The sequence below is a fragment of the Cynocephalus volans genome, chromosome 7 (assembly GCF_027409185.1).
Source record: "Cynocephalus volans isolate mCynVol1 chromosome 7, mCynVol1.pri, whole genome shotgun sequence".
Lineage (NCBI taxonomy): Eukaryota > Metazoa > Chordata > Mammalia > Dermoptera > Cynocephalidae > Cynocephalus > Cynocephalus volans.
In genome coordinates, this window is record NC_084466.1 from 155,944,662 (window position 1) to 155,971,279 (window position 26,618).

At 47.9% G+C, this 26,618-nt stretch overlaps 1 protein-coding gene and 1 long non-coding RNA gene across 6 annotated transcripts in view; one reads left to right on the forward strand and one right to left on the reverse strand.

Moving 5' to 3' along the window:
• Nucleotides 1–13,877: 13,877 nt before the first annotated feature.
• LOC134381860 (uncharacterized) lies at nucleotides 13,878–20,217 on the reverse strand. 2 transcript variants are annotated; one of them, XR_010024031.1, is made up of 3 exons: nucleotides 20,122–20,217; nucleotides 19,355–19,408; nucleotides 13,878–14,063 (listed from the first exon to the last, which is right to left on the reverse strand). It is a non-coding gene; the product is annotated as an uncharacterized LOC134381860 (long non-coding RNA). The 2 variants fall into 2 exon arrangements; XR_010024030.1 differs by having other exon boundaries at nucleotides 19,355–19,449.
• A 278-nt stretch (nucleotides 20,218–20,495) lies between these two features.
• The window catches only part of DOCK1 (dedicator of cytokinesis 1), a 489,712-nt gene continuing 483,589 nt past the window's right edge, over nucleotides 20,496–26,618 (forward strand). For all 4 annotated transcript variants that reach the window (XM_063103414.1, XM_063103416.1, XM_063103415.1 and 1 more), the window contains exon 1: nucleotides 20,496–20,608. In XM_063103414.1, the coding sequence (XP_062959484.1) occupies nucleotides 20,563–20,608 (46 nt within the window). In that variant the 5' untranslated portion in view covers nucleotides 20,496–20,562. The remainder of the gene's footprint in view (nucleotides 20,609–26,618) is intronic.

A 26,618-nucleotide genomic window follows, 5' to 3' on the forward strand; every position in this document is an offset into this window, starting at 1 on the left:
GCCTGGACTCCTCCCCTCCAGACAGGTGCATCTTAGTGCAGCCTTTTCTCTGTAGCACTGCCCTGCTCTAAAGTCCAAATACATCGGTGCTTACTCGGTATGGATGGTGCCCACAGGAGAGGGCTTCAGTGTGATATGCCAAGGCCACCGCCGCCTTCATGCTTTCCCCCATTTCCAGTTCCGTCTCATCAGTCCCTACCCTTCCCTCTCGCCTGCACCCGAGCTGTACCAGACCACAGTCTGCTTCATGTCTTCTCGGTTTCAAACCACTCCTGTTCTCCCTTATTGCAGGGTGTTTCTTCTCCTGCTCACCTCCCTGCCCAGCTCTCTTCCACTTAACCCCAAAGCATAGCTTCACCTCCTCTGCCGAGTCCTCCAGGACCTCAGACTGCTCCAGGTCTCTCTTCTGTGCGACCATCACTCTAGGTGTGTGCTGTATGTTCCCAACAAACCACTTACAGGTTCATCTTCCCCAGCTGAGTGTGATCTTCAGCACAAGGGCAGGGTGCTTTCTGACACAGACCAGTTATTCACCAAATGTTAACTGAGTGAATGTTGAATGAATGAATGCAGGCTCTGTTTTATAGTTATTGTCTAAAACTTATTTTTAAATGCCAATTCCTGTCCTCTGGCCCAGGAGGAACCACAGACAAGAAGTCAGAGTCCAAGCCTGGGCGCAGCATTAGAGGGAAGGTGGATTGGCTTTCAGGGGCCATCGTGGAGGTAGGTAGAGGAATCCAAGGGGGGGAATGCCCTTGTGGTACCAAACATGGGAGGCTCTAACTTGGGTTTCAGTGGGGTAGACACATTTCCTGACATATGCACATTTGTTCAAAGATGCCATGAGCAGAGATGAAAGAAAGAAAGCATCGGAAAAGGAATCTGAGAGCAAAAGCATAAAGAACTCTGATAGTTAAAAATAATAACTGAGTTACAGGAGATGTGCTGAGATATAGGAGCAACATAGGGCCGATGAGGAGACATCACAGACAGCACAGTGAGCTGCACCTGAGCAGGCCCCCCTGGTGAGAGATGGTGGCGAGGGCTTCCCTCTGGAGGAGTAACACTGGTCTCATCCAGGTTAGTGCCATACTGGGGGCCAACAGACAACTGGTATCTTTAAGTTCTTGATGCAATAGGAAACACAGACTAGAACTATCTGTCACACAAGGAGCCATTATAAATGCCAGCTGAGCCTCATGAGGACACGATCTAGATATTTTCTGGCTGAGCATCTCATGTGGCAGGGACTAGACATCAACTTTGCAGATTCAGAAACCAAACCTAGGGTTGAGCAGACATAAGAAATAAATTTATGTTAGCCAAATTTCAAAGAGATGGATGTACAGATCAAAACAGTCTACATGTTCATTTAAATCAAAAAATAAAATGCAAAGTAGCCTAGAATATGCATGTCTATAGATCTATGCACACTCTCCCTGGAGGGGAATCTGCAAGGGACATCACCTTGTCAAGTAAAGGGCACTGGGGAGAACAGAATCAAGCAAAGGTTGATGGTCAGGCAACCTTAAGAGTAAGGCCAGGGACTCTGCCAGCCAGTGCCTATATCTTCACTGTAAGGCGGGGTCCAACCCACTCATCAGAAATTTAGATTTTAATGAACCAGTCCTTGCTTTCTGCCTGCACCTTTTTTAATGCATATCCTTCCTCAGACTGGACATGAGGGACTAGGTTTAAGACTTTTGGAAATAGTACCCAGATTTTTTGGTGTCATAGTTTGGGTGCTCCCCAAAGCAAATCCTGCAACAAAGACTTGAGTAAAGATATTTTTTTGGGGAAGTTGACCCCAAAAACACAAGGAGGAAGTGAGGAAAGTGAGCCAAGGAAGAGAGAAAAGTCTGTGAAGATTCGTAACAATCAGGGTCATTGTGGTCCCCACTTGGGGCCATCTGAGATACCATATGCCCAGTAAAGCATTTATCCACAGATTCCAGTCCCCATTGGTTGAAGCTTATTCCTCGAGACATTTATTCTCCACTCTGCTTCCAAACTGTACGCATGTATGCCTAGGCAGACTTCAAGATGCCAAAGGAAGCCTTCAAGCAGAGAAGAAAGAAACCAGAGCTCAAGGTGGGAGCTGTCCAGGCACTAGGAATTGTCTGCAGGTACAGGTGAATTCACACGGCCCAAGAATATGCTACAGCTGGGAATTCTCAGGTCCTTGGGCCACACATTGACAGTCAGCTAAATTGCTCTATAAATGGCTAATTGTCTGACACTTGATTCTTTTTTATTCCCGGAAGAAGCAATCTTGCAATGACTTCTCTTCAGGTCCTAAGTTCATGACCCCACAGCATTCTGCCCAAAAATTCAACCCTAAGAATAAAAATAATATTCCATGAAAAGATTGTTTTCCTTTCCATGTTCACTGTGGAATGTAAATGATTCATAACTCAATTTTCCCCACCTGGCACAAAATATGAATTTTCAGTTCATTTTAAAGATGAATTTTTAAACTTAAATCAGTCCCTAAAAAAGTAGAGTGATATTTAAAATAATCTACCAGTTCATTTCTATTTTAATTCCGAGATTAAAAGACCTACCCAAGATTTAAGACTTTATCTTTTTACTCAATTAGCATTATAGAATTAACTATGTATATTAATATTAATGAAAAATAAGAAATTTTAATTATACCTAAATTACTATCAACTCAAAATTTTCCAAATGAGATGTGATACTAAAACAAAGACTTACCACTCCTTTAAGCTCATGATATAATTACAGAGACAGTCAACCTGCTCTTTATCTAGAGTATTTATTCAACCATATTGTAAATCATTAATTTTTAGGGAGAGCTCAGTTGCCAAACACTCTTTGCTTATGCTTGAGCATCTAGAATATATTTTTTGCCCTTCTACCCACTGTAACAAATGCCAGTGACAAAATTTTTGATATCTGCTGCCTCTAGCTGGAGTGCAATTATGAAAGAACTGGATCATAATTAAAAGAAACACAAGGGTGAATAAACAAAAGAAAATGGCTGGAAAGAAACAGCAGATTTAAAAAAGAAAGCAATTTTAACTTAAAAAGAAATTTTTAAAAATATACAAGATTTGAGAAGAAGACACAAATATTGAAGATAGGCAAAGAAGATTAAACATGCAGAGAGTAGGCATCAGTTAAGAAGATAATCAAAGCAAAGGAAGAAAACAAATATTAAAAACATAGTTCAAGAAAAATTCCTTGAAATAAAAAAAAAAGATGTGAAACTACCTATTGACAAGGAATACTGCACATCTGACTCAGAATGACCAATAACAAGACACAGCTAGTTAAATGACTGAGTTTAAATAATAAATAAAAACAAAAAAGCTTTGGGCATCTAGAGAAAAAAGAACACAGGACTTATAAGGGGAAGAAGATTAGATAATCTTCAGACTTTTTAACTGCAGTGCTTCATGCCAGAAGAAAATGGAGCACATATTTAAGAAACTCAGGGAAAGGAACGATAAGCCAAGGATTTTATATCCAGCAAAAGAGGCTTTCAACTGTGAACTCAAGTTATAATGAACATTCAAGAACTCAAGGAATAGTGTTCCCGCAAGCTCCTCCTGAGGAATCTAATAGAGGAATGAGCCTCAGACCCCAAAATGATCAGTCATCAGCACAAGGACGGGTGGTGAGTTTAAACGTATCACGACCTACAGAACTGAGATGCAGAGAGGTCCAAGAGGAAGGAGCCATAGTAAGTAACGTACAGGAGGTGCCGATGTAGAGACAAGAGTCTTTAAAAATGGGGAAAGAATTGAGGGGGGAACACAGGCTTCACAGTAATTTTAAATATGTTCATGGCAGTATTAGCATTAGTATTCTGAGACTACTGTGTGTTCAATTTAGGATAAAACAAATACGTAATTATGGGCTATATTCTATCATCTCCTGTGTCCTTGAGAACCAGGATTCTCAAGACATAGTAGAGAAGTATTAGAGGTTTCTTTTTGGGGTGGGGAGTGTGGGGGGGTGGGAAGGTGGTTGGTGTGGGGATCCAAACCCATGACTTTGGCATTGTAAAGTTGCACTCTAACCAACTGAACTAACTGGCCAGCCCAGTAGAGAAGAGCTAGAGAGGTTATGGCAAAGCTCTGCAGTCTTCAATTTGAATTGGAAGATCAATACGAATGCAGGAGATTTTTTTCTTACACACACATATTTATATATACACTCACTTTGATTGCTAACAAGGCCTAAAAACAATAACTAACCTGATATCAATGAACATCCCTAAAGCTCATACAGTCATCTTCAAATACAGTTTCTCACTGAAAGAAACTAGTGTTTCTTGGAGAAGGGACAGATTCCAGGTCTGGGCAAGATCTTTTAATACCAGATAGCAAGGAAACTGTCAAAGACTACTAGGGCCATGCTGAAAGAACCCTGGAGCCAATGTGAAACACCTTCTGCTGACCAAAGATGGGACAACGAGCTTCAATAATGACAATAACTTCAATGAATCGAAATCTGCCCGATATGTTTAAATCCATAACTTCATAATGCTATCACAAAAAAGGGATCACATTTGGAGGATGATCGAGAACAAATTCATTATCTTGAAAACTTGTAATTAAAGAGGAAGAATCAGCATTATTCTGCTTTTCCTATGTGAATGGTCCCACTGGGGAACCAAGAAGTAGATGGAGAGAAATGTCTCTTTTAAAATGTGTTCCAGGGGAGGGGGAAAAAATGTATTCCAACTAATAAATGAAAAAGAAATGGTAGAATTAGAATATCACCCTCAGTAACCCCAATGATTTAACAGATAAAGGCATGAACATCACAAAAATATAGACAACTAGATATTACCTGCCTCCCATAGTCTGGCCAAAGGGACCAAACCTGAATCCAATCCAGTCTCTGAATCCAGCTGCCAATTTTCAGGAAATACAGGGACAGAGGGACACATTAAACTCTACTACAAATGGACAATCAGCAAACTCCAGACAGAGAGAAATCTTACAGGTCAAGTCTCCCTCAATGGGTAAACTGTAAGAAAATAAAAGGAGCGGAGGAGCAACCAAGAGATTAAAAGAGACGTAAAAGACAAATAAATGTTCTTTAAATGTAAGACTATAGTGTACACAGGGATACACATTTGGGTAATAAAAATATGTTTTAAGAAGCACAAGAAAGTTATTGCTATAAAAGTCAGGATAACGGTTGCTTATGGGACTAGAGACAGGGCTGGGATTGGGACACGCATGTGGAAGGGGCTTCAGGGCTGGCTGGCTGAGTTCTATTTCTTAACTCGACGGTGTTTGCCTTGTAATAACTCACTAAGCCATACATTTAACTTGTGAAGTTTTCTGTATTTGTGATTTATCTTACAACAAAAAGATTTAAAACAAAAACAAAAGCAACGTTCTACTCCATGAAGACAATTTCTTTTTTAAAAGCTAAAACCTGATGTGTCTCACGTTCTTTTGCATACTTTATCAAGTAACAACTTCTACAAAACAAAGAAATAAACAAAACCTCTCTAGAAACTTGTATCTTGTATCGAAGTGAACAGAAAATGATCTTCTTCCTTAGTTTCACAGGGCTCTGTGTGGCTTTTCCAATCTGCAGAATAGGGAAATTCACCCCCACAGTTCCTACACTCAGTACAGAATTAAGTCATGGTTCTTCTGTAGAACAAAAGTGCACTTCTCTATTATCTGCTTGAAACTAATAGACAGTCTGAGAGTCCTCAGTTTCCTTAGAAAAGCATAGCCTCGTTTGGTTACTTAAGGTAATCCATGCTGCTTTGGACTTGAGCTAGCCACAGGCTCCCTGGCTCTCTGAGAAGTCTTTGCTCTGCCTAACCCCTCCTCCCGTGCCCTTAGGCTGGACACTTCCATCTGCACCTCGTTGATGAGCTTCTAGTGCCAGTACTCTAGCAAACAGACCCCAGGGTCCATCAGAGATGTTGGGCTTCAACTTTGACTCCCCAACCTCACCACTGAGGTCGGAAACATCCCCTTGCATTGCTCAAGGAAAAGGAAAGCAGCATAAAAGGAAGATGGAGGTTTGCTTCTTTGAGGTCAACAGCGCTTTCTGCATTTGTGCTAACCTAAACTCACTGAAACGGACAGTGGGGTGCCGACCACTTTACCAGCCAGTGCAGCCATTCCTCTGAGGCGGTGAGTGTAGAAGTGATCTTAGAAAACACCAAGACTTTCTAGTGCTTTCTCTAGGAAATGGAACCTCCAAAAGGCCAGGGTGCTGGGCTCTGGGGCTGCCTAACAGCTGCTGGAGCCCAGGCCTCCTGCCCTCCCAGAGCCCTCAGCCTGCAGCACAAGCGCAGCACAGCAGAGGCCCCGATAAACGATAATACATAATAAATAAATACATACCGTATTATGTGTATTATAAATGTATATTAATGCACATGTTTGAATAAATGATAATACGTAATTTTAAGGCATGGTTTCTGCCCTGGAGGGTGGGGGGTCTTCGTGACCTGACACGCCTCACACGCACAAAATAATTAAGAAGGAACTGAAAGCTGAACTGCATCATCTGCCCCTGTCCACCATTTCCACCCCACCTTTGGCATCTCCCATCACTCTAAATACCCCAGTGACCTTCCTTCTGAGCCAGAATCTGCAGACTCACTCCTGCCTCACGACCTTGGCACTTGCTGTTCCCTCAGTTCTGAAAACCTGCCCTCAGGTTCCATAAGCCTTGTCCTGCTCCTTATTCTGGTCTCAGCTCAATGGCATCACTTCCAACAAGCTTTCCTGAGAGCCCCATCTAACGCATGCAATGCACATGCACACACACACACCACACACATGCACACATACCCCCCTGCACATAACATACCACACACACCACACACAAGATTTTTCCCATTACGTGGTTACATTGTCTTCCTAGCACTCACTAACTGCCATGACCTAGCTGACCTATTTGCTGATTTATTTCCTGTCCCCCTGTTGGAGGATAAGCCCCTCAGGGCAGGGGTCTTTGCCCCATCATATCCTGACCTCTCTGCACCACCATCAGGCCCAAGAGGCCTTCACGGGACCAGAAGTGGAGGGTAGCCTGGCCTTCACCCGCCTGCCCCACTAATGTTCTTGCGCCCACGTTAAATGTTTCTCCAGGCCTCCCATCCCGGGGCTGGGGCAGGGGCCAAGCCGGATGGCTCAGGTGAGCATCCCTTTGTCTGGTCCTCTGCTTGGTTGGGGACCTCCCTTCTCCCCAACTGTACACGCGCCCTCCCTCTAAACCCCCTCCCGAGACACTGCTTCTGTCTCGCCAAATGTCTCAGGTCAGTTTGTCTGGAGGCGAGCATGGGATGGGAACGGTTCAGTGCAGGAGGGTGAGCTCAGGAAAGGGAAGGGAGGCGAGGACACTGGGGCTTGAGAGCAGCCTCAGCAGGTCCCGAGCAGCCCTGGAGCAGGTGGGCCCATGGAGCTGTCTCTGCGCCCGACTGTCACTGGCCTCAGCATGGGTGGGGCTCAGCATCCTGAGCTCCCTTTCAGCCAGGGCAAGACCCAAGGAGGTGGCCAACACCCGGCACACCTGTTGTGATGGCTGCCCTGGCAGGTGGAGTCACCTGGGCGGGGCACTACCCATATACAAATGCCCAAAGCTGCTGTCACATTCAGCATCATCTGCTTCCTGCTGTGAATCCCCTGGGGAGAAGAAATACTGATGGGACAGACTTGTGCCCTGCCCCAAAAGAAGAATAAGAGAGATGCACAGGAGCAATCCAAAACCATACCTCGACTCTCATGCCATAGCAGCAAGTCTCAGTAAATGCTAGTTCTTAGCTATAGGTGCACCAGCTACAGCAGGGGAGCAAGGAGGCCTGGGCTACCCTCCTGCCCTCCTGAGGAGCCCCAGGGCAGCCTCGCCTGCTCAACTGGCCCATGCGGTGTTCGGCTCTGAGAGCAGGATTAGGAGATCCCCCTCTCCTGCAGCATGTCTGCCCTCTGCCAGCTCCTTCACTCTTTCCTTTACAAGCAGCAGGAGAGCCCTGAGCTATAGATTTTATAGCCTTAGGAAATCCCATTCAAGTGATGCTGTTCTTGTAGACTTTCTCTATTACTATTTTTACTTGTGGAAAGAAAAGAAAAAATCAAGGAAGCCTAAAATACACCAAGAGCACCTGTTTCTTAAAAGTGTTTTTATTCCACTGATTAAAAAAAAAAAGGAACTTCAGAAAATGAAGATCTCTTTTAAAACTGGATTCATCCAGAACAGGAATTCTACACACATTGCAATTATTATAAAATGAAAACAGTTTGAAATTTTAATTTTTATGACATTGTCAAAACTGGGTGAGTCATAGGTCAACCCTAGAAGACATTCATGTGTCCACCTGGGGTGGGGTGGGGCGGAGCAGTCTTTGTACCTCAGTTTTCAAATGGAGTGTGGTAGTTGCAGGAAGAATTCTTCCAAACGCCTGCCCCAGAAGGAGTCTAACCCTACAGGGAGGGTCAGGTCTCTCACCTGCAGGCAGATCAGAGGGGAGGCAGGAGCCCAGAGGGCCCAGGAACTGTTTCTTCAGGGTTTTATCTCTCTATATCCAGATTCCAAAATTGTACAAGGTGTGGGGAGGCCCAGTGTGGCCCTGGCACCTGGGGCAGAGTGGCAGGATGCAGCTACTGCCTTGTGCATGTTCTGTTATCTGATTGTAGGATGCCCCCCCCCGTTTCTGGTCTTGCCCCTCCAATCTGGGAGAATGGGCTTTCTAACTCACGTCTTACCAAGCAAGCATGCCGGTTCCTGCTTAAAACTCTCCTTTGACTCAGCCTCCTAAGATAGAACCCAGATGTCTCAGCCTGGCCCCCAAGGTCCTTCAGGGAGCCTGTGTCCACCCCCCTTTTTGTGAACAGTCCCCACTAGGGATGTGGGACTGCAGGTGCTTGTCGTGAACACACACACTAGTAGTCTTATACACATGTACACATGCATGCATGCATGCACATATGTATGCACGTGCAGTCTGTGCCCAGGCTGTTCTTGGCTGGTGGAGCCCTTTAGTTCCTCCCCACAAGTGCTCTTTAGCTCCCTAATTCATTCATTTGCTACCTCTGCAGCTTCATTACTGCTGTAGGGCTGTGTTCCCCTGGAAATCTCTCCCTGTACCCTCTCTGTCCCTCCGCCATGCCTCACCCTCTTTGGGGTGAGGAGCCTTACAGAGAGCATAGCGTGTCCACAGTGTGGGGCAGGAGAGGATTTTAAGGGGGCTCATGAATGAACACTTGTTTCTTCAGATAGTTAGTTACTGCCTTGGAGTGAATGTCCCTCCAAAACTTAATCCCCATTGTAATTGTTGAGGGTGGGAAATTCTATTATGGTAATTGAAAGGTGGGGCCTTGAAGAGGTGATTAGACTGTAGGACCACGCCTAGTGAATGGGTTAATAATGGTGGTCAGGGGCGTGGTTCTGAGGGCTTTATTTTTTTTATTTTTTATTTTTTTAAAAAAGATGACCCCTAAGCAGATCTTAACCCTTGGCTTGGTGTTGTCAGCACCAGGCTCTCTCAAGTGAGCTAACCGGCCATCCCTATATAGGGATCCAAACACTTGGCCTTGGTGTTATCAGCACCACATTCTCCCAAGTGAGCCATGGGCCGGCCCTTCTGAGGGCTTTAAAAAAAGAGCACGCTAGAGTCTCTCTTTATGTTCTGCCATTTTCTGCTATGTGGGACCCCTGGGTCCCTGTCATCACTACCGAGACCCTCACCAGATGTGTTCCCTGGACTTTGACTTCCCAGCCTCCAAAACTGTAAGCAATACATTTCATTTTCTTTATAAATCACCCAGTTTCATCCATTTTGTTATAAGCAACAGAAACAGACTAATAGTTACCTTCTGTTTGTGGCAAGTAACTGGTTCTCCTCTTTAAAAACAACATATTTTTAACATGGATGGACCTTGAGAGAATTATATTAAGTGAAACAAGTCAGGCACAGAAAGAGAAATACCACATGTTCTCACTTATTGGTGGGAGCTAAAAATTAATATATAAATTCACACACACACACACACACACACACACACACAACCGGGCTGGGGGGGGGAAGAAGATATAACAACCACAATTACTTGAAGTTGATACGACAAGCAAACAGAGGGGACATTGGTGGGGGGAGGGGGGAGGGAGGAGGGAGAAGGGAGGGAGGTTTTGGTAAGGGGGCAACAATAATCAGCCACAATGTATATCGACAAAATAAAATTAAAAATAAATAAATAAATAAATAAATAAAAAATAAAAACAACATATTTTTTTTGGACACAGGGTATAATCATAATTTGTGGTAATGGGCATGATGCCAGTATGGATCTGGCCATACATCTTGGGCACAAGTGGTGACAATCATATTTGTATCTCATGAATATTCATAACCAATTAAAAAAGGTACTATGAAAAAAATAAAAAAAAATATTAAGCAAAAAATAGTACAAGTATTACTAGATATGGCAAAAATCTTTAGGGTGATGGAAGAGTGGCTTGTGTTTTGGACACATGCCCCAGCTGTATCCATCCTATCTTGACATGTACACCTTCCCACTGTAGGTAGGGAAACCAGAGCTCCTGGGGGTCAGGGACATCTCTTGGCCATCATTATGTCTTGGAAGGCCTTCACAGTACACGGTTACTGCCCTGAGTGTGTCAGGGCCCTTCTGCCAACCTGGGTGTGCATCCAGCCTGGCCCAGAAGCAACTTCCTCATTGCCTGTGGTCCTGTTCCTTGGATGACAGCCAACCAGGGACAGCACGAAGAGGGCTTGTGAATATGTCCTCTCTTGGGAAAGGGTCCGGGAGTGGGCCTTCTATGACACCTAGCTTCAGGTGGTTCGTGCAGCTTCCAAAACAGGTTAATTGGGATTGGTATGTGCTCTCCATGGTCACTCAGCTGCATACTTGCAGAGGCCAGATCAGCTAGTCCCCAGGGCAGGGGACATGACCTTGTATTACTCTGACAGTCCATGCCCTACACAACTCCTGCAGCACCCAGAAGGAGACTGAATTAATCAAGATCACCCCAGTCATTCATTCATTCATTCAAAAAACAGCCACTGAGCTCCTACTCTGCTGTTAATAACAGTGGCTAACATTTATTGCACACTTACCATGCTCTGGGCAGTGCTAAATGCTTCCCACCTAGTTATCTGCAAAGGAGTGGCTGTCATTAAATGAGATAATACACGAACTCAATAAGGGCTGCCTGTCTGTATTATTGTTGCTCTAATCTCACTATTATTAGCTTCAAGTGCCAGACTCTGCAGATAAGATGCAGAAGGCTCCCTTGCCTGTGGTACGGTCACAGATAATTATAGGAGCCAGTCCAGATAAGCCTGTTCCAGAGGGAAGGGCTTCTATGTCCACTATAGGAGAAGGCACTAACTTCCAGGAGGGTTGAAAATTTTATCTGGCTGCCCTTTGACCCACGCTAGGGAGGGGTTAGCCTTACCTGGTGGGAGAAAGGTGGGGTAGGTCCTGTACCGGCCCAGGAAGGGCTTCAGTTTAGGTGTGCTTAGGGCCAGGAGGAACGTGCATGCCCAGGGACCAGGAAGAAGTAGGTGCATGTGCCTGGGGCCAGGTGGGAGGGCCTGCCAAGAAGCACAGCGTTTCACCTGTGGTGTGTGCCTGGGGGGTGTGCAGTGAGCTGGGAGGTATGCAGGAGAATCTTCCCAGTCTGGGCCAGCCCATACCTGGATGAGAGGGACCACTTGGCTGCCCTACTGGGCCTGGATCTCCATCCTTTGTGGCATTTGGACACCGATTATTGTACCTCCAGGCAGTTTGAATTTCACTTTAAAGACACATACAATTGTGGCCCAACCACTCTCTAAGAAGGCAGGGCATCCACTTAGTCTAGCAGTGAAGTGTGCTGTTATGTGGTCTTGAGGAAGATTTTGAGGAGTTCAGGTTCTGTGTGTGTCTTTGGGCTGTGAAGACCTGGAGGCAGATGTATCCAAGGAACACTGGCCCCTGCGGGTTAGAAGTCTGGAAGCCTGGGCTGCAGCCCAGCAACCCTACGGACCTCCTCATCTGTAAGTGGCCATAAGAACAACATCTGTTAGAACTGTGGGTATCAGGGGGGGACAGGGGGAGGCGGAGGGGGTAAGGGAGAGATTGGTTCATGGACACAAAGAATGAGTACATTTTGTAATGACGAATAATATGCCAACTATCCTGATTAGACCATCACATATTGTACACAAATACTGATAGTCAACTCTGTACCCCACAAATATGCATAATCAATCATGTTTCAATAAAAAAATTAAAAAAATACCATCTGTCATATCCATCCCATAGATTTGCTGTCAAGGCCAAATTCACATAGTTGGTTAAAAGTCTGGGGGCTGAGGTTAGAGTGATTAGGTTCACTCTTGATTCTATTACTTTGTAGCTTGTGAACTCTGGGCAAGTTACATAGAACCTTTAGGAGGCTCGGTTTCCTCATCTGTAAAATGGGATAACTGTAGCACCCAACTCAGTGGTTATTGTGAGAATTAAATAAGGTGAAGCATAAAAAGTTCTTAGTGCTTAGTGGGCACATCTCAGTAAATTAGATATTATTGGATATACTTTTACGAATGTCAGAACTCTAAAGGATTTCCCAGATTAATCCTTCCTCTTTCCTCTTAACTCATTTGCTAGATTCCGGTTCCTTCTCTCTGCAGTCTATCTTTCTACTGCTACCAGGGTGAGATCCCTAAAGCACAGATCCGATCGTGTTGCCTCTTGTGCTTGATGGTCTCAGCCCTTCACCGTCTGGTCCCCTCCTGTCATCCAGTCCCAGGCACTGAGCACTTTGCTGGCCTGGGCCATCTCACCCTGATCCCTCTGCCTGGAATGACATGCACCATCAGGCCCCACCTTCACCCCCAGATCTCATCTCTTTGTCCACTTCCCCTGACACCTCCAGCCAGTATGAATTTCTTTTTCTCCTGGACACCCTTAAGTCACTTCTGAGGAGAAGCAAGGGTGTGCATTTGGGTGTTGGAGCCGATTGATTAACATCCCTAGAGCCTGGCCAGGTATTGGCAGAATCATTGGGTGAGTGGAAAAAGGCACTCAGCAGGCATCACTCAGACCCTTTGGTGGTAGCTGAAAAGCTTGGCATGTTAACGAGGGTCCTTCTGGGCAGAGAGGCTCAGAAGATGCCATGGCAGTTTGAGGTATCAGGCGGCAGCAGCCAGACCCTAGAGTGGGGCTAGCATCCAGCTCAGCAGCCCACATCCTTTCCCCAGCCTCTGGGGTGGTGCTGAGTGAGGATCTATGACAGTGGGAAACCTCGGCAGCTCCTGTGCAGGAGATTGCAAGAAGCCAGCAAGGAGAAATCCCAGCTGTGTTTACTGAGCACCTTCTATGTGCCAGGCGCGTTTTGTTGAACCTTTCCAACCATCCTACAAGCTAAGGACAGTTGTTATCCCCATAGTTCAAAACTGGAAACTGAAACCGAGACAGGTTAAGCCACCCCTTCAAGGTGTCACGATCAGGACAGGAGGGGGGCTGGACCTGGGACCCTGCCCACATCTCTTTGGCCCAAGCCCTGCAATCTCACATAGTCATGACTTTTTCTATTGTTTGTGCATAAACCCAGTTCAAACTGCTTTAGGAGAAAAGGTCATCTGTGGCTCATGTAACTGAAAAGTCCGAGGAAGAAAGTGTCTCTTTCCTTTAGGTTCAACAGAAACTCTGAATTTGAGTCAAAGGATGAGTCCCTGAAGTAAGTGTTGAGGCCAGAATGTTGGCATTCACTGACTGGCTGAGCCAGGGCCGTGTGACACCCTCCGGAAGGTGGTGGGGAGGGCCTGCCTCACCTGAACCTCATAGACTAGGAGTGAGGGAGGGGCAGTGTATCAGTTTGCCCAAGCTGCCATAATAAAATATCGCAGTTTGGCAGGCTTAAACAACAGACATTTATTTTCTCATAGTTCTGCAGGCTGGAAGTCTGAGAGCGAGGTGTCAGCAGGGTGGTTCCCTCAGAGGCCTCTTTCCTTGGCTTGCCGATGGCCATCTTGCGTCTTCATGGGGTATTTATTTGTATGTCCACATAGCTGGCGTCTCATTGTGTGTCGAAATTTCCTCTTCCTATAAGGACACCAGTCAGGTTGGATTAGGGCTCATGCTAACAACCTCATTTTATCTTCATTACCTCTTTAAAGGCCTTATTTCTGAAATACAGTCACATTCTGAGATACTAGGGATTATTTAAGTCTCAACACAAGAATTTGGGGCATGGGGACACATTTCAGCCCATAACAGTGGATCACCAAAGGACGATCAGGACGGTGTTACCCAAAGGAGTGAGTGGGGGACAAAAACACCCCACAGACACACAATATAACTCCTGACTATGTCCTCACACTGCCAAGAAAAATGACAGCATGAGTGCTCTCAACATTGGAGACAGGAAGGGTCCCTCCTGACTAAGTTTGAAAGGAGGAAGCTGAGAGAATACCAGAATTTGCCAGCTAGAATAAGGGACCTTACGGATCATCTACCACCAATCCACCAAGACAATGACACTCTCACTTTGATGGCTTCCATTTCCTCCCTCATTATGTTCCTGGTTCCCAATATCTTTTGGGACACACAGAGCATATTTATAACACTGTTCTAAGGTCTTTGTCTGCTAATTCTATCATCCCTATCATTTCTGCATCTGTTTCTACTATTTTTTTTCTCCTGATTATAGGCCATATTTTTCTGCATATCTGCATGGCTGGTAATTTTTGATCAGATGCTGGACATTGTGAATTTTACATTGTTGGGTGCTGGGTTTCATTGTATTCTTTAAAATAGCTTTGGACTTTGTGCTAGCATGCAATTGTTACTTGAGCCCAGTTTCATTCCCTTGAGCTTGCTTTTATTTATTTGTTTGGCAGCTGGCCTGCATGGGGATCCAAACCCCTGACCTTGGTTTTATCAACATTGTGCTCTAACCAAATGAGCTAACCCGTCAGACCTTTAGGCTTGCTTTTTAATTTTACTACTCATCAGAGCAGCCTTGGGTTTAGGGCTAAATTAGCCCTACTACAAGAAGGTATAATCCTTTGGAGGGCTTTGCCGGACACCCTATAAGTTATGAGCCTTTCCACACTGGCTGGAGGGAACACTAATTCCTGTGTAAGCTCAGAATTGTCCTGGGCTGGTTACTCTCTGGTGTTCTTCCTGCTGCCAGCCTCATGGAGCTTTCCTTCACATGTGCATTGATCCATGTTCAGCCAGACTCAGGCAATGCTTCTGCAGATCTCTAGCATTCTCTCTCTCTCAGTGAGACCCCAGGCTCAGCTGAGTTCCCTTTCGGTGCTGCAGCCCAGAAACTGCCTCCAGAAAGCAAGCTGGGCAGCTGTGGGGCATGCCTCATTTGTTCCCCTCCTTTCAGGGGTCACAGTCCTGCACTACCTGATGTCCAATAGTGGAGAAACACCATTTCATCTGGAGTCCTTATCCATGTTAAGATCTGCTATCATTATTTCTTATCATTATTGTAATTTATCATTAAATATAATTCAATAATTAATTATTAATTTATCATTATTAAATATTCACAGCACCCTAGAAGTCAGACTATTTTAAAAAATGAGGAAACTTAGTGTGGCCAGGAACTTTGCCGGAGTCAGACAGCTACCAACATCTTGGTCACATGTCTGACTGATTCTGTGAACACTCTCCAGCACTGTCAAGGACCCTGAGGGTCTGAGAGCATCCAGCCTCCAGGGCAAGGCCTTGCAACCCAGATTCAGGGCTCCTTCCATTTCAGGATGTTCCTCTTGTAGGCGTCCCAGCCCCCAGCTCCAGAGCTCATTTCTTTGTGCACACAGCATGGGAAGGACTGCTTGGTCTGCATTTATATTCATCATCACTTTTACCCACAAGGCACACTGGCGCAGCATGAAGCATCCTCTACTTAAACAGCATATTTGCTTGATGGAGCTGGCTGAAGTTTAACACCCAGGTCTGTCTTAATAACACCGAGCAGTGCAGAGTTGGAGCCCAGGTGATCAGCATGAGGCCAGTCCAGGTGACTGTTTCTGAAAATCGGTTTTTAAATCTCAAGTCCTTCCTTCCCCTACTTTGACTTTATTTTATAAAAAACTCCAAACATACAGTAAAAGTGGAGAGATGAAACACTCATAGGCCCATCAACTAGACTGAACAGTTTTGCCCTATCTTTTTGTGTTTTTGTTTGTTTTGCTGTAGTATGTTAAAGCAAATGACAAACACAATGAAAGCTCACTTCTAAATACTGCAGCATGCATCTCTAAAACATAAGGACGTTTTTCCACCTAACCACAATAATACTACTTACACCTAACAAAACAGATATTTTAAAAATATCATTTAATACTGGTCCATAGTTCAAATTCCCTCCTGTCCTTAACATCTTTTAGAACTGGATCATGAAAAGCAGTATCCAATCAAGGACCAAGTAGTGCATTTGAACGTTATGTTTCTTATGTTTTTTTTATAGTCTATATCAGTTCTTTGCCTCTTACCCCTTCTTGTTCAATAATGCCAACTTGTTGGAGAGAACTGGTCAGCATCTGGAGGATGTCCCTGGAGGAATGTCCCACCTTCTACCTTTGTCTGACTGTATTTCTGTGGTGTCTTTGAACTTGTTCCTCAATCTCCTCTATTTCCTGTAAACTGGAAGTTAGGTCTAAAGTCAGGATGATACATTTTTTTGTGCTGTGTGATACTGAGCATTGTGACCACAAGCCTGGTCATCTACGACGATACCCAGATCTGCCACTGGATCAAAGGGGCAGCACCAGATGCCTCACTGCAAAACCATGTTCCTCCCCTTCCAGCTTAAGCAATCCGAGGTAAAGACCATCTTTGTGCACGAACTCTCCATATGTCTGCCCCATTCTCATCTACTGTCCTCCCCCCAACCCTCCAGACATGCCCCACTGGCTCCCTGTGCCCTCTGGTACCTTCCCCAGACAGGATTTTTGCTCAGTCTACTTTCCGAGTTTGCATTGTGAACAGCGAAATGTTTTGTTTATTTCTTGGCATCTGGCCAGTACAAAACTGAACCATGGACCTTGGTGTTAACGGCACCATGCTCTAGCTACCAGCTAGCCCCTGGAAAATTTTTTTGAAGTAAAAAAATTAAAAATTTAATTTTCAGGATTTAAAAACTGTAACACTGATTATGTCTTTCATGGCTCTACCCCAAGATTGTGCCATATTTTAGTGGTGGTGGGGTCACTAGTCTGAACACCACTGATGTTTAGGACTGGGCAACTGGGATCCCCATTGTTCTTGGGCTGGTCACGCCCACAGCATGGCACAGACCCAAGTCCTGCAAGAAGCCTGGGAGGGGCACTGGACCTGTGGCACAGCCATGTCCACTCAGGAGTTAAAAATGCCAACTGGCCACAACCCCAGGAGGTCCTGGAATCAGAGATGGAGCCGGTGCTGAGTTCATGAGCTGGGGCCACAGACTCACTATAGAGCCACAAGATGAGACTATTGCTTAAGCCAGCCAGGGGATGCTGACATATCTTCTCAGAGCTTCAATAACTGTGGTCACAAGTGCAACTTCTCAGCCAAGCTTGGGCAGACATCACAGTAATGGGACCAAAATCACACAGTCTTAAACACATGGTCCATGGTCCATAGTCCACCTGGAGTTTTCAAATTCTGATTTATAGATTTACTTATGGAACAGTCTTACAAAAGTATACAAATCCTGCACCATACTTATTTATGCATTATGGGTCATTTTTATCAGAATCGAAGGGGCAACTGTTCTAGAAAATGTGAAATATGAGGTTAACACACAAAGACTCTCCAGTTAGGTTGGACGAGGAAGCCAACCAGCTTCTCACACACACAGCCCCATCTCCTCCTGCAGTCCTCAGAATAACCTGGAAGATGGTATCAGTACCCCTTGTTTATATCAGAACCCTAACGCTTAGAAACAGAAGAATGGCCACACACAGTGGAGAATGGTCACACAGCTGGCCAAGGCAAAGCCAGGACTCCCAGGTCTGTGTGACTCTCAAGGCCTGGTCTTTACAAGATGCCATCTCCCCCAATGTATAACTGTACAAGCAGAATTGAAATGGGGTGTAAAAGAGAAGAGACGTATCACCAAAATCTGTTTCCCAGGTTTCTTTGCAGCATTCCAAATTCCCAGCTAGACCTAGAAGGCCCTTCTACCCATACCCTCATTTCCTGCCACTTTCCTTTTACTCCCTAGACTTCAGCCATGCTGGTCTTTCAGTTCCTCGATGGCTTTGTGACCCTTCCCATCCCACGGCCTTTGCACATGCTATTCCTCCTCTAGTTCACCCAGCTGGTTTCTGCTTATCCTTAAAGTATGGGTGCTTTGAGTGAATGTCGCCCCAAAACTCATTGAAGCTTGATCCCCATTGTAACAGTGTTAAGAGGGTTGGGAATAAGACTATGAAGTGTTGAATGGTGGGGCCATTAAGAGGTGATTGAATGTTGCCGACCATGCCCTCACGACTGGATTATTGCATTCCTGAAGTAATGGGTTCAGAGTTTAGTGGGTTGTCAAGGGAGCAGCATTTGTGGCTTTATAAATAAGGAGTGCAAGTGAGCACATTAAAGAGCTCTTGCTCATGCCATTTTTGCCATGTGGCACCCTGCATTGCCAAAGAACTCTGTACAGAGCCCTGACCAAGAAGACCCTCACCAGAGGCACCCCCTGGAGCATGAACTTCCCAGACTCCAAAACTATAAGATGTAAATTTCATTTTCTTGTACATCACCCAGTCTCGAGTATTCTGTTATAAGTGACAGAAGACAGACTGATACACTGGGCTCATACTGTTTTCTCAGGAAGTCCTTCCTGACCCAGAGCAGGTCAGGCCACGATGGCATTTGTCTCTGAGCTCCCTACTTCTCCTGTAGGGCACCTTCACGGCTGCTGCTTCTTCAGACCAGTCACCAGGCCATGACTCCAGGGCCTGAGCCCCTGGGGTTTCTGATTTCCAGAAGGCATGCACATGGTGAGGCCGTGTGTGATATGAGCCCAGGCTGCTTCCCTCTGTGGGATATGAGTTCCTCATAAGTAAAACAAGGCCTGTAACCTTCTATGAATCTGTAGTTGATTTACCAGAACTCTTACATCACACATTATTCTCTTGAATATGGGACGTTCCCTCTCACCTACAAAAATTGAAAGGCTCCTTGGTCATTCCAAAGTATTTTTTTAATGCTGAGATTGCCCTGGCTCAGGGTGGCCCCGAGGGCAGGTGGTGGGCACTCTTCAGTAGAACAGTGGCCTACCTGGCTTCTTCCAGGCCCTGTGGCTGGTCCAGATAACTCCCCACAGGCCCCCTCCCCAGCTCTGTCATTCAGCACTGTCCCTACCTCCTGGAGCCTTCCATCCTTCTTACCTTCAGTCCTCCAATCCTTGAAGGCTCCTAGGCCTGCTGCAGCGGTCCTTGTTTCTTGGAGGCATGAGAGGAGAGGAAGACACCCAATTAATACGCTGTAAAACCAAATTTACTCCATTAAATGGGCTGACTTCATTCTGAGGCTGTCTTTCCTCCTTTTCTTGGTTTTAACCTGCCTATTATTTCCTTATTTTTTGGCAGCTGGCGGGTATGGAAATCTGAACCCTTGACCTTGATGTTATCAGCCTTTTCTGAAATTATAGTAAAAATAAATGGGTGTGTATGTTGTTTTAACTTTTTCCTTGGAGAAATCTGAAGCCCCCAATGTCACCGCGGTGGGCAACACAGGAGACTGAGAACACCTCCCCTCGCAGGGTGCAGATGAAGCCCCCACGGGGTCAGGCCTGTGTCTGCTCCGGCCCTGGCCTACTAGTTCCCACTGAACTGGCAGAAGTTTCTGCAAGCCAAGGGGCTGAGGTCTCTGGGGCTCGCAGGGCCCCGGCTGCCTCTTCCTCCTGGCCTCTCTGGGCAACCCCACTCATTCAGCGCTCAAGCTATCGGTCACCTGGTCTGGAAAGCACTCGCTCAGCGCTATCTCTTCCCACCTCCCTCGGGTGTCCCCGTCCACGCACTCAGAGCCGGCGGGCGGTCCCGGTGATGCGCGCACACTTGCTACCCGTGCTGCTGGCCCTTCACCCCCCGAGATCTCCCACCCGCTAGGGGGCTTGCTCGGCGCTCCACGCAGGCACCGGGGGGCAGGTGCTCACCCAGCGTTGGCGGAATGAATGAAGAAACCACGTGCTCCGCGCCAGGCCTCTCCACCAGGGCGCCCGTCTAAGCCCGCGCCGTGCAAACTGCGTGCTCCACACACCGCACAGCACACCCCGGGCATCGCCCTCCCGGCCCGAGCCTGTCAGGGAGCGCCCCCCACCCCCCGGCCACCGACCACGGCCCGGGACGGCACTGGACGAGGGCCCGCGGGGCTGCTCCCCGGGGTGTCCGCGGGTGCGAGCGCGCGCCTCCGCGGCCGTCCCGCCTCTCGCCGGCGCTCCCGGCCTTTCCCATCCGGCCGGCGACGCTCCGCCCGCCCCGTCCCACATGACGCCGCCTCCGCCGCAAACTTTTTCCTCCCCATCCTGTCGCGGCCCGGGAGGAATGGAAGATGGCGGCCTAGGCGCGGAGTTTCCTGCCCGGGCGGCGGCGGCGGCATGACGCGCTGGGTGCCCACCAAGCGTGAGGAGAAGTACGGCGTGGGTGAGCAGCCGCCGCCGCCTCGCGGGCGCGCTCCCCGGATGCCCCGGGCGCGGCCGGGCCGGGGGCGCGCGGGCAACTGTTGCCGCGGCCCCGGCGGCGCGGGTGGGATGCGGGGCCCTGGCCGTGCCGCCCGGGGCCGCGCGGGGCTGGGGGCGGGCGCGCGCCTCCCTGAGGGGGTTCCCTCGGCGGCGGCGGCGGCGGCGGCGCCTTCCCGCTCCCGGGCCGCTCCCCTCCGTGGCCCGAGCCGGGAGTTCTGCTGGGCCCGGGGGAAGCCGGGGTCATTGTTCCGCCGTGCTCGGTGGCTTCTTGGGTGAACTCGGGCTCGGCGCCCGGGGCTCCGGAGGGCCCGCTTCGCGTGGCAGCGGCCACCACGCTGACGTGGGCTCGTGCCCGGCTGCTCGCTGCTTCGCGCCCCGCGGTCCTGCCGTGCCCGGCGTGGGACCCTCGGAGAGGCGCAGCCCGGAGACCGGTTCGGGAGGGCGGGGACCTGTGTTCGCTCCGCAGCTCTTTGTCGTTTCCTGAGTGGGTGGAGGGAGTCGGGTTGCAAGTTTACATTTCGGGCTCAGCACACATTCCTGAGAGCGAGGCTTCCCCGGTGCAGAGCACACAGACCCTCGGCGTCCGCAGCCCGCCTGCCAGGGCCTGTGCGCTCCTGCCCGCCTCGCAGGTCTGGGCGGTGGCTGTCCCCGGGATGCCGGATCTTCCCGTTTGGGTCTCGGTCTCAACCTGCCTCACCCAGGCCAGATCTGCCGACCTCGCGATCCCTTCGTACTCTTGTCTCCCCTCGGTCCCAGGTTTGCCCTGCTAGGGCACCTCATCAGCAGCTCCGCTCCCAGCCCCAGCAGCCTGCGGCACCCGGGTGCGTGCGGGACATGTGCTGTGCCTGCAGCAGGAATGACGTGCCCACGCCTCTGCTAGTCTGGTTCAGATCCTGGCCCTCTTGACTTTTGGGGAGCTTCCTGGCCGCTCTTGTCCTCTGGGCTCTCCTTTCTGTGCAGGCCAGGTGCTTATTATCTATCTCTCCTAGGTGCCAGCAACATACAGTGAGTGGGCCCTGACTGCGGAGCCTGCTGGACCATGGCCGGGGGAACGCTCCTGGGACGACCCTAGACCCCCTCTGGGCCCCACTTGTCCACGTGCAGGGCTGGTGGGTCTCGTTGCTTCAGGAGCACTATGCCTGAGGCACCCCCCCCCCCCCAGTTTTGCAGATAAGGAAACTGGGGCTGAGACACATTCACAAAACAAAGGTGTGGCAGAGCTGGGCTTTCTTTATTTTATTTTTTATTTTTTTTGTTTTTTGTGACCGGTACTCTGCCAGTGAGTGCACCAGCCAGTCCTATATAGGATCCGAACCCGCGGCTCCCGCCGCGCTCCCAGCGCTGCACTCTCCCGAGTGCGCCACCAGCTCGGCCCAGAGCTGGGCTTTCTGACTGGGGATTGACTATGTAGGCAGTATTCTGTGCCTCCTGATGGGTTCAGTCTGGGGCGTGTGCTGATAGAAACGACCCCATCAATCTGCATCAGAGGAAGGAGGTTTGGGGTGTGGTGATGGTGGAGGTCCCTGCTTGGAGAGCCTCCTGGGGGAATGTGTAGAGAAGGGAACTGAGTACTGACCTGAGGGCACTGAGCAGGGAGAGATGGAGGAGGCAGGCAGAGGAGCGGCCTCCCTGGGCCTGCCCCAGATGCAGTGAGGGCACTGGAGGGCCTCTCTCCTGGGTCCTGTGGGGGTGGGGTAACTGTCCCATATACAGAGGCGGGGCGGGGGAAGGTAAATTGCTGGTCCATGCTCACACCTAGCACATGGTACGTGCTATCTGGATTTGAAGCTTGGCTGCTGGGGGTTCATGCTCACCTTCCATTGTGCTCCAGCTGCCAGCCTGTCCTGTGCTCACCAGGAGGTGGGAGGAGACAGTTTCTTTTTGGGGTGCCACACTTTAAAAGAGAACTCGCTACCCTTTGTCAGCACCCAGGGTGGCCTGGATGGTGTCAGTGAGTACCCGTGGTGTGGCTTGACTGCTTGGAGAAGACCAAAGAGAGTGTTCACAGAGCAGGCGAGCAGGGTCTCCTCGCAGAGGAGGTGGCTGTGGGCCGGAACACGGCTGGGACCTTCCCCACCAAGTCACAAGCCTTCACTCAGGGCAGTGACTTCTGACATCACATCTCTTGCTAGTAATTTAGTTTCAAGAAAACTCCATGTTGGAAAGTTTCCAAAGGAGAAAAGAATATGGGATGGTTTGGGCAGGAAATTCTATGGAATGTGTGTCAGTGACTGTCCGGTAGAGGAGAGAGTGGGGCTGGTTCTTCTTGGCTTCACCAGGTAGAGGTAAGACAACTGAGCTGGGCAGAAATGACAAGTCAGCATCAGAAGGCCCTTGAAATAACTAAAGCCCCCATCAGGGAGGGTGGGGAGGCTGGGACTCCTGATTTTGAGCTGAGGATGAGCGCATTGGGGTTATCCCAAGCTCCCCACTTGTCTGGGAGTTTGCACTGGGAGGATTTTAGTGGTTCTCAAGAAGGGTGCTGATTGGGGAGGATGTAGGCACTGAGACAGGGATTTATTCCCATTAGATAACTGGCTGTTTCTGTCTAAGGGAAAATTACTGGAGATCCCCCTTACCAACCTCAGCGTTTTGTTGGGAAGCCTAACAACGGGGCTGTGTTTCCCCCCCTGGTGTGTCTGTGGGTGGGCCACTCTTCCATTCTGGCCACTTGGCTTGTGAATGAATCACGAGGGGAAAGAAAATGATAAAACTCCATCTCATTTGGAAACATGAATCACAGCTCATTGTTTGCAAGTACTTGGAATCTGTTAGAAGCATTGTTTGTAAATGAGACACTTGAGTTATTTATTTATTTTGTAAAATCAGGAAAGGAGTAAACAGCTGATCTGTGGCTCCTTCCGCAAAGGCAGGAAATGCTGGTTCCCCACGATGCATTCCACTGGGGAATGCTCCAGCTTGGGTTCTTTCCCTTGGGCTTGACTTTGGTGGGTCAGTGTTTATGGACCTGGCTTATTAACACAGGCATAAACCTTAGCTGTCACACAAAGGGGTTGGGCCAGATGATCTTTTCCATCACCCCCCAGCTAGGCAGAGTCTTATGTCCTGACATCAATAAAATTATGTTCTATGGACCCTCTTCCTAAGATTAGGTAAAAAGATGCAACATATTCTAGAGTCACACCTGAGGACAGTGTCTCATATCTCAGTGATGGTGTGGTAGGCAGAATAATGATCCCCAAAGATATCTGTGTCCTAATCCCCAGACCCTGTGAATATAATACATGACATGACAGAAGGGGCTTTGCATATGTGATTAAGATTAGGAACCTTGAGATGGGGAGATTATCCTGGATCACCCATGTAGTCCCAGGGAACGTGGTATGGCTGGTCACGAAAGAGGGCGTCAGAAGAGAACAGTGGCAGAAGTGGAAGCCAGAGAGATTCCAAGCCTGGGAAGGACTTGATGGCACAGTTGCTGGCCGGAGATGGAGGGGCTCACTTGCACAGGACCCAGAGGCCTCAGGGAGCTAAGGGTGGCCCCCAGCTGACAACCTTGCTTGGAAGTGGAACCTCAATCCCATAGTCCCAAGGAGCTGGATTCTGCCAACACCCTGAATGAGCTTGGGAACTGATTCATCCCAGACCCTCCTGATAGGAGCCCAGATGTCAACACCTTGATTCTGAGACCCGGAGCCACTGGGCATTTGACCTGTAGAACTGTGAGACGATGACTCTGTGTGGTTTTAAGCTGCTGAGGTTGGGGTAATTGGTTTTGGCAGCAATAGAAAACTAATACAGATGGCGAGAGCTTTGAAGGGGAGATTCTCTTCGTATCCCCGAGCTCTGTCATTTAGTGATTGAAGATTAGCAGCGCAAGTATGCTCTTCACACTGGCTCTTCCAGGTAGAGCTCTCAGGCAGGCATGGGGTGTTAGCACTACAGACACGTTTAAGTATTTCTTATGCGACCCTTGAGCAAATTACTCATACTTTCTTAATCTAGGTTTTCTCATCTGTAAAATGGAGCTAAGCCTGCCTACTGCAAAGACTTGGGAAGATTCATTGAGATAATGCAGGCGGAGCACCTAGCACTGTGTTTAGGATATGCCAAGCACTCAGTGAAGCGTCACTGTTATTAATTTTTCATTTAATAAAACACCGCATTCAGAAATGTAGTGACAGGTGACTTTCCTGTGTGGATTTAACAGTCACAATTGCTCCATGTGGGGAGTGTGACTTGTGTGTATTCACGTTAACTGAGTATTGATAATTTCTAGGAATGGTATAATATCCAGGAATGAATTAGGGAGTGTGGAGTTGAAGAGAGATCTCCTTTGTTATCTAGAGTAGCAAGCAAGCTGCTACTTTGGGGAAGAAAAATTAGATTTGATCTTAAGTAAATAGAAATGCAGACATTTTCATTCACTGGAGTTACAGAAAAACCAAATTAGGGCATATTATATTTCTACAAACCTGATTTTACTTTGGAAACAAAATTTTAATTTATTGTTGTGCCGGTGTTTGCCTAGAATACCAGACGTCTGATCAGGATCGTCTTAGGGTGTGCGAACAGCTCTTTCTCTTGTCTCCTGTTACCTCTGTGGATGGTTGTGGAACCATGGCGAAAGAAATAGGCAGTGCTGAGTCCTTGCCCACACCACAGTGCCTGTGCTCCTCCTTCCCTCTCTCCCTCTCTGTCTTTTCTTTCATTAAACTTTGTATTCTCAGGTAGTTATAGCCACCTGCAGTTGTAAAAAAATAATACAGACAGGTCTTGGGTACCCATTACCAGTTTCCCCCAAGGTTGCAATTTGCAAAACTGTGGTACCGTATCAGAGCCAGGTTATTGACATTGATACAGTCAAGATACAGAGTATTCCATCACCACAAGGACCCCTCCCATTGTCCTTTTACAGCCACACTGGTTTCCCTCTGTCCCCTGCCACCACCCAGTCCTGGCAACCATTATTCTGTTTTCTGTTTCTGTAATGTTGTCATTTCAAGACTGTTGCATGAATGGGATCATGCAGCATGCAGTCTTTTGGGGTTGGCTTTTTTCACTCAGCATCACTCTTTGGAGATTCGTCAGAAGTTATTACGTCTATCAAGTTTATTCCTTTTCAGCGCCGAGTGTCCTGTGGGGAGGATTGGCCACAGAGTGTTTAACTGTTCACCTGTTGAAGGACATCTGGGTTTTGCCTGTTATGAATAAAGCTGCTGTGAACATTCACATGCACGTTTTTATGTGAACATTAAATAAGTCTTCATTTTGTGGGATAAATACCCAGGAGTGCACATGCTGTCATGTGGAAGTTGGATGTTTAGCTTTTAAGAAACAGCCAGACTTCTCCAGAGTGGCTGTACCAGTTTACATTCCCACCAGCCTCATGTGTGTGATCGTTTCTCCACATCCTCTCCATCGTTTGTCATCGTCCCTGTTGTTTGTTTTAGCTGGTCTGAGAGGTGTGTAGTGGTGTCTCATTGTGGTTGGCATTTGCACTTCCCCCGTTATACCTCTTCCTTGAAGGATCTCTTGGTTTCATTTGGGAGACAGCCAGCGTGTGGGTCCTGTGCTGCCATGCGGGGGAAAGCAGCTGGCTGAGGAGGCCTGCAGGAGGGACAGCAGGAGCAGAGCTCCCAAGCTGTGAAACTGTCAAATGTGATCAAAGAAGGGCTTGGTATTGAATCTGCAGAGACCTCCTGGAGGGGACTGGTAGGCGAAGTAGGCAGATCTGACAGTGTGGAGCTGATACCCTGTACACAGCCACCCGAGCACTATTCAAACTACTGCAGTGTACTGAGAAGGGCAGAGTTTGAGTTTTAGCCCTGACTTGGCCACTTTTCAATGGCCTCACCCATGAGGCTGGGCTGGTGGGAGGTTCACAGGAACTGATGTACCTTAAGGCAATTTGGAGACATTGGTGTGTGAATAGGAATGGCATCATTCCTAAGTCTGCTTTAATAATATGGTGGGAAGTGCTTTGGGGCCGTCATTGAAATCAACGTGTA